Source organism: Ictidomys tridecemlineatus, chromosome 7 (genome assembly GCF_052094955.1).
Source record: "Ictidomys tridecemlineatus isolate mIctTri1 chromosome 7, mIctTri1.hap1, whole genome shotgun sequence".
Classification (NCBI taxonomy): domain Eukaryota; kingdom Metazoa; phylum Chordata; class Mammalia; order Rodentia; family Sciuridae; genus Ictidomys; species Ictidomys tridecemlineatus.
Window position 1 is genome coordinate 177,663,869 of NC_135483.1, and position 12,810 is coordinate 177,676,678.

At 39.0% G+C, this 12,810-nt stretch overlaps 1 protein-coding gene across 1 annotated transcript in view; it reads right to left on the minus strand.

The window, feature by feature from the left end:
- The window catches only part of Abca12 (ATP binding cassette subfamily A member 12), a 120,173-nt gene extending 110,570 nt beyond the window's left edge, over positions 1 to 9,603 (minus strand). The window contains exon 1 of the mRNA XM_078018480.1: positions 9,471 to 9,603. Coding sequence (XP_077874606.1) covers positions 9,471 to 9,603 — 133 coding nt within the window. The remainder of the gene's footprint in view (positions 1 to 9,470) is intronic.
- Positions 9,604 to 12,810: the final 3,207 nt, after the last annotated feature.

Below are 12,810 nucleotides of genomic sequence, written 5' to 3' on the forward strand. Positions count from 1 at the left end.
GAGCCAAGGAATGTGGGCAGCCTGTAGAAACCAGCAATGGCAAGAAAACAGATTCTCCCCTAGACAGTCCAAAATGCATGCAGCCCTGCAAACACCTTATTGTTTAGTTAAGATCAAATTCTTCACTTCCAATCTCCAGAAATGTAAAATAATGTGTCTGTTGTTTTTAAGCCACTCGGTTTGTGGAAATTTATTACGGCAGCCACAGGAAAATCATACAGAAATTAACACTAGTGTGAATGAAAGATTTGAAATCTCAGAAGAGATTGGAGAGAACTTTGATTGCCCTCTAAACTATTCACTATTATTTTCTAAGCAGCCTGTTTCTGACACCAGAAAGACAGGTGCCCCTCCTGAAATGAAATTTGAGCAAAAATTGCATGGAACCAACATTAATTCCCACCAGTCTTCCCTGTGGTCCCCTGAACAAGCTTGAGACCTCTTCACTTCATCCCTCTCTGGCATACTTCTGCCATAGTGAACGGCCTACAAGACCTTTGTATATCTGCAGTAGAAGTTCACCATCAAGGGCAATCCACCTTGTTACGCAGATTCCAGCTGCAGCTGCTCACTCAAGGTCTGGGTCTTCACATGGCTTGTTCCTGCTCTACCTCAAACACACAATGGCTTCCTTGATGGGAGGTAGATCCTCTGCTCTACAGCACTTAACAGCATGATGGTGTGGCTGAGTGAGGTACTGCTAAAAATAATGGAAACTCAAGAATAGCTCCATGGCAACACGAAGAAGGGGAAAGGAAGGAAAAGATGTAACAGGAAGAAGGGTGAGCTTAGAAGAGGTGTCACTTTACATCTGATTTTACCTTTCCTGGCATTGATTAAAAGTTGCAAATTTTTTTGAGGGAAAGTTGAAGGAATTTAAACACTTGATGTGATTATCCTCAGAGAACCAACTTTATAGAAAAATTCTTCAGAGGGTGTTTTAAAAAAATAAGCCCCCAGGGTGTTAAAAGTAAGGCAGTCAGTGCTTTGCATACTCTCTTGATGACTGATATTTCATGAGTTCTCCTGGGGTCATGCAAACGGGGTCCTTGCACATTGCAGTTCATGCAGAGTGTGTACTACTCACATTATTTAATTTGCCATCATATTTTAGGCAAATACTGTGCCCTCATCAAGTGAGGAGGCCCAATACAACATGGTAACACGGATTTATTAAGCATCTGCTATATTTTGTTTACGGTGCTAGGCATGTAATCCGTATTACATCGATCATCCTTCCTGGACACCCACAGTTTATTTTCTCAGGTACATCAACTTTTCACAGAATCTGGATATCCTCTAGGACTAACAAGTCAGAATTACATGAACCAAATGTCACTGTAGTTTTCTTGTGAAAAGAAAATGTAGTTTTCAATCTTTCACCCAACTCAGTTATGTGTGCAAGGAAGTAACCACTCAGAGCAATGGCGGAATTAAACCATCACAGATTTTTAAAGAGTTGCTAATTTTGACTTGAACTTGTTCTGTTCTGAAGGTATCTCTGGCACCTTCAGATTCTAAAATAATGTTTCTCTTTATAATCCCAAGTGGTAGGATGAAGGAAAAAGAGAAACATTCCTCTATGTTTCACAAAACTTCCAAGAACAGCAAGCATAGAGAATGCAAATTAAGACTAATCATTCAGTGCCCATATTTCCAGCCAACGTGGAAACCACCAGCATCATTTACAGGTTAAAAACAAAACAAAAAACTAGACCTCAGGCTCTATGTTAAGCAAGATAAAGTCCTTGGTACCATATTTCTCAAATATCTCATACCCAAGACAACATTCATGCCCAACTCCAGAAGAAAAGCTATTGAAAGACCTGCCAATTTCATGGATGTCAAATTCAGAAGACTCCAACATAGTCTGTAAGTGAGGTAAAATGAATGGTAAGCAAAATCCCAAGCCACTGATGGCGTAGTTTCTCAATAGCTCCAGACAGAGGCAGTGGGCAGCCACCCATGTGTGGGAGAGGCCATTCCCTTAAAATGGATACAATTCACATGATTGACAAAGTCCTATTATAATATGAATATAGCCTAATGGAATCAAACCAAACTATAAAACAACTTTAGCAACGGATCACCAATTAACTAAACTTTAAGTTAAATCAAATTCATTTTCCATTGCTGTAAAAAATGAAACCAGCATTATAAAAAGATTTTTTAAAATATATACTCTGTAAACAACTGTGATATTAATCGAGGCATTTATGATTTATCAAAAAGGAAGATCAAATGTGATTCCTTTCTCTTGCTGCACAAAATTCCTCATTCAGAGAAATATTAGTATGACATAATATAAAAATCAAAGCAGTGGTTCTTAGAGTGTGGTCTCTGGACCAACAGCATCAGCATCACCAGTGAACTTATTAGAAACCAAAATTCCAGGGACTGGGGTTGGAGCTTATTGCAAGCTCTGCACATGAAGAAAGCCTTGGGTTCAATGCTTATTACTACAAACCAAACAAAACCCCTGTATTTACAAAAACAAGGCAGTTGGCCAGGTTTGGCTCACAGGCTGTAGTTTGCTGTCCCTGGGAGGATTAGCCCTCCTAACAGCCCTTTCCCTGCCCCCTGCCTCCTTCATTTCCTGTCCCCCATCCTTCTCTTCTCTCAGGGTATCTAATCTGCTTCACATTGCTTTTCCTCTACTTCTTCATGTTTTATTTTTCCTGCCCTCTCATCAATTCCTCTTTTTACTCAGTTTCCAATTCTTTCCTTCTCCTCCTGCTCCTTCTTCTCCTCCTTCCCCTTCTTTTTCTCATGGACACAGTGAAGAATGCAGTTTTATTCCAACATCCTTCCCAACAAATTCAGGAACATGTTGCTCATTGGCATTGTCTAAAGAAGTGTTATTTTCTATTTATTGTATTTTTAAAGAAAGAAATGTCACAGTCCTTTTAATAATGAAGTCCCTCCATTTGACATCATTAGGCCCAGGAAGTATTCTATAAGCTGCCTTGGTGACATTTGTAGATATTACAGTAATGGTAGAATTGGAGAATTTCTACTGTGTTTCTTTGTGTTTTTTCTCAAAACAGGTCAGAACCCAACCAAGGTGGTATTTTTGTGTTTGCAGGTGAAACGAATTTAGTCTTTACCCCAGCAAAGAGTTGAATGATAATTTTCTTTCTTGGAAAGGAAATACAGACTAAAAAAAAATATGGACTTACTCATTTAGAGCACTATATATTTTTTTCTTTTCAGACATAGGGTCACATGGGCAGAGAAGTATCAGGCCTTCTGATCTTGTGAATGCTAAGTCTCCTTGTGGAACACCACAAGAATTTAACAACAAGGCAAGAGTAAATGAGACAAGCAGATCCAAAAATATCATCTGCAAGTAATTAAATGTTTAAATATGAATAAAGGAAATGAATCTTAAAGTATATCTGAAATAATTTATTAAAGAAATCTCTTTTACTCTCTTATAGTTTTCAAGCACATTTTCTTCTCAATTATGTTTTTAAACACACAATTAAGATTGTAAATAACATAAACCTGGCCTTTCAAATAACTTCAGAACACTTTATCAGGGGTCCATAGGACTGACCTGTTGTCCTTCAAGACACCTTCCCCTTGAATGATCAGGCTGTGCCCTAAAAGGTGGTGTCCTGTTCTGCCCCCCAACGGGGAGGCAAAATCACTGCACTGACTTTTCTTCCAGACCCGCTGAACAATGGCTTTGGCACCCATATGACCCAGAATGACCTTAGCCTAGAATTAAAACGGAATGAAATATCCTGGCCTAGTTCTCAGCACGATGCTCAGAAACATTGTAAACAATTATTAAACATTAATGAATGAATGAACGAATGAACCCCTGGGAGTCACAGGATTTAGGGCTTTAACATAATATACATCTTCAGGTTATTATTTTTAGGATAAAGTTTCGAATTTTATCCCAATGTTATAGCAAATTCAATGGCTCATATGGCATCATATTCATGTCATAAAATGGGTAGAATCAACTGAATAATAAAACCAATAATATTCATTATTGTAGCTCTTTTAGATCTTGGTTTTTCTGAAAATCTAATACACATTGACAGCCATAATATCAAAACCTAAGGCTGGGGATGTGGCTCAAAGGGTAGCGCGCTCGCCTGGCATGCATGAGGCCCGGGTTTGATCCTCAGCACCACATACAAACAAAGATGTTGTGTCTGCCGAAAACTAAAAAATAAATATTAAAAAATTCTCTCTCTCTCTCTCTCTCTTTCTTTAAAAAAAAATAATATCAACATCTGGATCTATTATCTACAAAATGAAGCCATCTATTATCTATTCAATGATTATTTACTGAACAAGTGTTTGACACCAAGGTAAGTGTCCTTCTATTTAAAAAAAGAAAAATTCTGTCTCCACACTTTAAAAGTCCAACTCTGGGTTATCATGGTGTGTGGGATGATGGGGAAGGGAGCCCTCAAACAAACATGCCTGTGTTCAAGTCCATCTCTATTTTTATTAAATGAAATTCGTATAGAAATCATTGTTTTCCTGAACGGCCAGAAATATTTTTAAAAGTATATATTTGCAAGCAAATAGTCAAGCTTTGGTTTAAAAGAAATGCTTCATAGTTTCTGAAGGGACTTAATATGTGTCGTTTCACAAGAGCCTCTTGACAACCCTGAAGAGTAGGCAGGGCAGGTGTTAAACCCATTTGGCAGATAACTTCAGAGAGATCAAGCAATTTGGCCAAAGTCACACCAATATTGAAATTCCAGAGACGTATTCAGAACCACAAGATATACAACAATCATGAAAACATTTTGGGGCTGGAGATGTGGCTCAAGTGGTAGCACGCTCGCCTGGCATGCATGCGGCCCGGGTTCGATCCTCAGCACCACATACAAAAAAACAAAACAAAACAAAAAAAACAACAAAGACGTTTTGTCTGCCGAAAACTAAAAAATATAAATAAATATTAAAATCCTCTCTCTCTTCTCCCTCCTCTCTCTCTTAAAAAAAAAAATTTAAAAACATTTTGTTAAGTGTCAGTATCTTGAAGTGAACAGTCTGCAGATTGGGAAAAAGGGTACATTTCTGGTTTTGCTACTGAAGCACGGGAGGTAAATTAACCTCTCTAAGTCTCTATTTCCACATCTACCAAATTGAGGATAATGGGCCTTGCCTCCTCATGGGCACAGGGAAGATTAATTAGATAAACCTTGTGGTAAGGAGGACACTGATGGTGAAGGGCCTCAGAGAACCATGATTTGCCATTGCTCATCAGGCTGCTGTTGCACCATTTGTCTTATCTGCCACTCAGTGGCTGAGGCTTTGCTGCCCAACCTGGTCTCCCATCTCTGCCTTGAGCCAATGAATGGTTAGGAGTATTGCACGATGCGTTTCTCTCCCTAGTAATTCATAATATGTACCTGTATCAACTAGTGTAGAGCTTCAATTACTACATGCTCAGTGGGTGTGGTGCCGAGACGCATTCTCCCTAATTCTCCCCGGGCAAGTCTTGCTTCATAGGAGAGATGCTTTTCCAAGTTCAAATTCATTGGCAAGAATGCAGGCTGTGGGTGGCAATGAGGGCTGAAGCAAAATGCCCAATTCTTAAAGCAGTGAGCAAGGACACGCTATATTCAAAAGGTCGGCACCTACGTGCGTTCAATGGCTACAGTCACAGAGAACAAGAACAAACCCTGAGTCATTCGGGATGGTGTCCTGCAAGGCTGGGATCTTTCACCCATCCTCCACATTCCTTGAAGTTAAATAACAGCCAGACAGATTTTGAAAAGTGCGAAAAAAGTCACCAGCGAGGTCATTTTAGGACTCTTGACTATGAAACTACAGGCAAGAGAAAGTGGGATAGATTCCAGCCTTCTTTATATCTTTGACTTATTATATATTTTTTTAAAACAAGGGGATTTTTGGTGATCTGGACTCAGGACCTTGTGGTCTTTTTGGATGTTGCCATTTTGACCCTCAGGCGTACACTTGCATTGATGGTCAGCCAAGGGCTCCACAGTTCCATATTAAGTGTCCAGAACAAAATGTGTCTCACTCCTCTGAATGTTAAGAAGAACCTGCTGCATGATAAGTTCCAAAGGCCATAGTATGATCTATTTAAATTTTAAACAAAAGGTCTTGATTCAGGCCAGGAGACATAACAGGAATACATACATGGCAGACAATAAACTTCCAAGTGGCTGAATCTGGAGAAATTTAAAAATAAGCATCTCACCAATACTATTCAAAATATTCACACTTGGCAAAGAATGTTGAGATCCACGGCTCAACTTGGGTGAATGAGCTCTGTGGGTTTTATTAGATGGATGCAATAGTGATCAACATTTTGCTTTTCTGATCTTGTGTTTTAATAAACAAAGTTCACAATTCCATTTTTAAAAATCTCCCTGCTTGGCCATTTGTAAACAGAATCTTAGCAACTACCTTTCCCCTCTATACCTAAATTAAAGTTATTTTGAATGTGAACTTTAGATCCTCATTTCATCGTAGGATATTCTCTCACTAAACTCAGTCTCCTAATCCTGTTGGATGCATCTAGCCATACCATTTGGCCTCTGGGCAGGGCTGAATTAGGATGGGTTTACATACACTGGGTATGACTGTGTTGATTGGTAATGTCAGAAAGATCTGATACTGGTGGGTTGAGAGCCCTGTGCTGGGCCCACAGTGAGCGCCCACTGTGTTACAGTCCCTGCCTGAAACACTGCCACCTTCCACTGATCCAACAACACCAGCTGGCATCTTGCAAAGGACAGGCATCTTCTGAATGGTGAGGAAAGAATGCAGGAATGGTTAACTCTACTGCAGATCACCCAGGCATCTAGGTAGTTAATGCTCAAAGCCTGCACTGAGAGAAGGAATGGACGCTCTATTCCTCTCCAGTGTGATGCTGGGCTTAGGGAAAAACAGAGGGGGGAGCATCAGGGATTTCCATAAACCTGGCTCTGGGGCCAAATGAGTTGAGGAAACTAAACTCTATCTCCCATCTGGGAAAGCCAGAATATATTTGCATATTAAAGACTCAAGAGAAGTTTTTCAGAAAAAGATTTGAATAGCTTTAGTTAATTCCATATTTACATATATGTGATCACAAAATTGTTTTTCATTTTCTTTTCTTTCTTCTTACTTTTTTTTTTTTAAGGTAGTACTGGATAATGTCTAAGAATGGATATTGCCTGGGGCACATGTGCTTTAATCCATTCCAGCTGAAAAGGGACTTGTGACTAGAAAGTTGTTTTTCCCCACAGGAAGGAACTTCTTACATAAGAAAAGAACTTGGTTTCAAGTCTTGGTTTCAAATCACTTGTAATCAGAAATTACTCTAGCAAGTAAAAGACCAGACAGGAGCAGAAGCTTAAAAAATATTCTTCTAATCCTAGCTTTGCAAATGAAATATTATTCAATGATAACCTTCTACCTTGAGTCAATATCCTCACTTACATAAGGAAAAAATATCTGGACCACCCATCATCACCACTGTTAACAAGTGAAGAAACACCCTGTGAAAGGAGATTAGCATATTTAAGTTCTTCAGACAAAAGTTATGTTTGGAAATGAAAATGTGGTTTCAGTAACCCATTAAGAGAAATGATATAAAGAAAGGAGTATCAATAATGATCCCATTAGAGGTATGCTACTTACAATGACTTTTCCTATGGAAATCTGTGTCAGTGATCACAGAAAATGTCGTGAGATGTAGTGTAAAAATAAAAGCCAATGAAATTAGTTGCTAGGATCACTATATAGAAAAAAGAAAGCCCCTAAAGGCAGGAGCTCAGGAGCTGCCTCATCAACAGATGGTCTGTTCACTGGGGAAACTCTGGCTCTGGGTAGGGCTCCTCTCACTCCTCAAGAGCCTGTGTAATGTTCGGGTCTTTGGTATTCATATTCTGTCTATTTACAAATGATACGTGTGACAACCTGCCAGTGGGAAATGTATGTCGCAACCTTTTCTTTCAAGCAGTCCTGTTGACAGGTAGCAACCACGTCTTCTTGTCAGACTTGACTTCCCTCCTAAACCAAGGATCCCCTTACCAAGACCTCTGCCAATCGGAAAGAGACAATCTGTGTGACCCATGGCCTGCTTTGTAACCCGCAACATATCACTGGCCTCCTCTTTCGCTCAGGGTAGAAACATTTCTCATCAAACTCATTGTCTCATTAAGGGGGAAAAAAAGCAGAGAAAAATTCCCTGGTGGTATTTTTTCTAAATTGTACGGTTCAATATTTATCAGTGATTTTTTGTTTTTTAATTTAAGCAAAGCAATTAGTATTTCCCATTTCTTTCCAAGAAAAAGTTGGGTTTTTCTTTTTTTCCTGAAAAGAATATACTTTAGAAAAGTACAAATTAAAACTGAGAGATTCCATTTTGCATGTATCAAATTGGAATTTTTTATAAAAAAAAAAAAATCTGACAACACCAAGTGCTGGGGAGGTTATGGGGCAATGGGAACTCTCATCCTGTGATGGGAAAAAGTAAATTGGTAAAGCTAGTACATAAAGCATTTGTCCACATTTGACAATGTTTAAAATGTACCTACGGGTATACCTGAGAAAAACATTCACATGTGCACAAGGAAACACAAAGAATATCCACCACAGTGTTATTGGTAGCCAACTGAAAAGAAGCTAAATACTCATCCAAAGATCATGCATAGATAGACTGTGATGTATCAATGCATAATATGGTATGCAGTTAAAATCAATAAATTCAAACTTCAGAAATCGATGGAGATAAATCTACATAATACAATGCTGAGCAAAACATAATGTTAGATCTAAAATGTATAACATAAAGGACACAATAATGGGATGCCAATTATATAAGGTTTAGAAGCCTGCAAAATAATACCAGGTAATGTAGTCAGGTATAGAAATATGCAGTAAAAACAAAACAGGCAGGAGAATGTTATACATGAAATTAATAACAGTTTCCTTTGGGAACAGAAGGAAGGAGGCAGAAATGGAGAGAGAAAATGGGATATAGGAGGCCTACAGAGGGGCCTCGACACTCTTAACGTTTGATTTATATTAAACAATAACAAAAATAAATGCTGGAGCCAATATGGCATAGAAATATCAGGGTTGGACGAGGCTGAGTAGCACGTACATGTTATTTTAATCACATTTTTGTGTTATTTTGGAGTTTTAAATACTTCACACCTTTCTTAATGATGATATACTGGAATCACAACTGGAAGGTTTGAGTAACAGAAGAATCAGAGAAAGCTCATTATAAAGCAATTTTACCTACAAGCCAGTCCAAGGACAGCTTTATAGCAATGCTCTCTAACTTAATAAATCTCATCCCCTTTTTTGCAAATCATATGAATAACTCATTGACCTAGGTGTTTTGTTTTTGTTTTTCCACTGTCCTCCTGGCCCTGTTTATTATGATGTGAGCTGGGATCTCTCTTCCTGAGAGGAAGAGCTAATTCAGAGCTCATTAAATGCATGACTCCAAACTGTTCATTATACATTACCTCCATCTTCTCTCCATTGAGCATCATCTGCTATTGTGTTTACCCCATTACCGAGCTTAATTAAGTCCTCTAAGAGTTTCTCATAATCCTTCAAACTTCTCGTTGTTGGCAAATATGTACCATTTATTTGCATTGCTTCTGAATTATTAATAAATATGTTTTTAAATTGTTTCCAGGCTTCTAAAAGTCAACTCACTGTTCGAACTTAATGCCATGCTCTCCATTTACATATTTGCCTATCTTGACTGGGTTTTCTTGGGGAACTCTCCTGGCATCGGACCTTTTATCTACTATTAAATTCTACCTCAAATTACTTAATGGGAACTTCGTTCACAGAATTATGGGAAGACCACACACACACACACAAAAAAGTGCCAGCCACTGGCTTTTCCTAACTACAAATATTCTGTTAATACTTTCAAAGAATTTCAACAGGTTAGGAAGATGCAACCTACTTTATTACAACTATACCCAGCGAGCCCTCTGGGCAGCCATTGCTTTTTCCTGCTAAAGGAAAAATCACTCATTCCTCAGGTGAATTCTCAAGATCTCCCTCCTCGCATTTTGACCAACAGGTGAGCCATTAGCCTGCTGGCGGCTCTTCAAAGATGCTCTCACAAATAATGGCAAGTGCTATGGCTTTATTAGTGTTTCAATTTCATTCTGCAGTTTCTTGGGATTTCTAAAATGCCCTTTTCCTTCCCCTTCACTCCTGCACTTTCACTGGTAAATCTAAGTCCGTGGTCTCCACCATTTCGTAGGAAATCAACACAGGATCATTCAGCATCCTAGCCTCCTGGACTGTTTGAGAGAACAGTCTCAAGGTGGTCTCAAGGACTCATCTGGTTTGACCATGTGGATCCTGTGATAACGGAATTCTTGTTACTGTTACGGATCATGTGACCTTGAAATCCCTTTCTATTTGTGAAAGCCCTAGTTCCTATGGAGTCCCAGCTTACAGGTGTCCCTTTTCTTTGCTCGGGTAGATGTTGCTGGGATCTGTGTGTCGACAACACTGACACCGCATCATTCCTCATTTGTCCATTCAATTCTTTCATTCCAAATGAGCATGTTTTATGCCCATAACGTGGACATTTTGTTTCTGGATGAGAGAGCAGTGACTGTCCCTACCCTTAGGGAGGAGAGGGTTGAGGGGAGGGAGAGAGGAAAAACAATCATGGGGTTCATCAGCCAGTGAAACAAACCCTGATCTCTCCAGCCATTAGGAACAGAATTGTAACTCATTGAGGCAGTGACCTCTGGGCACTCCTCTTTCCTATTTCAGAACTTCCCTTCCACCCACTGGTCCAAAAATGGACAGAAATTGGGATGTGAACCTGTTTACGATCTAGGCAAGTCACAGGATTTTTTGCTTCATCCTTTCTGTCCCTTTTTATGCATATCTAGTGGCCTTTGTGGCAGCCTCTTCTGTGTCTCCAGCCAGCAGATGCTTTGATTCTCTCAGCCTAATGATGTGGAGGGAAACAGGAGGCTGTGAAAACGTCTTCCTTCGAGTGCTTTATCTTCAGCGCTAATAGACTCTAGAGCTGCCTCCCTCACACCCTCCTCTCTCCCCAGTTCAATATGTGGAAAGGGTGGAGGAGGCAGAGAACTGCACTGTCTCACACAAGAAGATCCTCCAGAGCCTGTGATGGACCTCTTTTTCAGAAAGTGTGACTGAGTACATGAAACTAAAGGACTGGACCCTCACAATCATCCTCTTTTTTTTTTCCTGCTCTGAAAGAATAAAGTAAATAAGTGAAAAGACCTTACCAGTCAATATTCAATATCAAATCCTCAGTGCCAGCCCTGGAGAATATTGATAACTCATACAAATGAAACAGGGAAGAGATCTCAAAGCACAAACTGATCTCCCTTTTTCAAATGTCAGAAGCACTGTCCTCTCCTCTGGGTCTGCTTGGTATGCTTAAAGGGACAGTCAAGTCTGAGTCAAAACCATTAGTATCTTCAATTCAATTTCCTCCTTCCCCTCCACTGCTCCTCTTGTTCTTTATCACACAAGTCAACAAAATGAGTTGTGAGCTTTTACCTGTTCCTCCTAAGACACTCAGATTCCCGAGAAGTGCCAGACCCTTCTAATTATTTCCTTTGGTGAGACTGTACAGTTCTTAATACTGTGCTACTTAATAAAATGACAAGAGGGAAATGAGCAGAAACTTTAAATTCCAGGCAAGCGGCATTCAACATTAACACAGGCTGATGGAATCAGGGGTAGCATAGAAAGTCAAAAAGGAGAGAAGTCTAGTCATACCAATAGGATGAATACCAAAGAATTGATTTGGGATAGGTGTACTAAGCATGCCAATTACTGTCCTTCTAATACATTTTCCTTCATATGTCTTTAATTTCTATAACAACTCTGCCACTTGGGAATTTTCTTCTTGCTATCTATGATAATTAGGAGAATGCTGCATGGATTTGAAAGTTCTGTTCCACATTTTTTTTCTTGCTTGTTTACAGGAAAATGAGGTCTATTGTTAATAACATTCATTAATATCATTTAATATAATTATTTAAAATTCCTTCAAAAAATTTAAAGGGGATAATTCCCTTAGGAGGCAAATAAGCCATCAATTTATAAGGATTTACCATAGAACTAACACACATTTTTAATTAATTTTCAAAATGCTTTAAATACAACATTATAAATTGAAGAAACAACTATCCTGCCTGTTTAAGAGACGACATTTACTTATTTACACCTCATAGCTTAGAAAAGGAAGAACCGCGAGGTGAAAGACACCCTGCAGGCTGCTTGGTCAGTTGGCATAAGTAACACCTTCCCCCTCTCACGTCATGGCAGATGCACTGGGAAGGCAGGGCTCATCTTCAGTGCGCTGGTCCACTCCGTGCCCCAACAAGCTACTACAATCATGCTTTCATACAACAGTGCTGAAAGGATCAGCTAACCCTTGAGACACATCTAACCTCTCTTTCCTTCTCCTCAGAACTATATCATCTTTTATGTTTTCCAGGTCAGTGCTAAGAAATTCTTCTATTAGTTAATATCAGGTTGGGAATCACTTGATTCATCATTAATTTTTGCTTCCCACACTGTATGATTTTTATGGTGCCAATTTCTGACCAGCAAAATAAAGATATCAATTTCCCTGTTTTAAATTGAGCATATTCATATTCAAAAACTCCAGTTAAAAGTTATATTAATTGAGTCTACTTGCCTTTACTTCTGAGAAAATGAACAAAAAAGTAGATGTAATTTTTCCTCCAAAATTTAAAAAAAAAAAATCAAATGATTACACCCTTACTTGAATTACTACTTACTTTGTAGTTCATCATAGAACAAACACACACAATATAA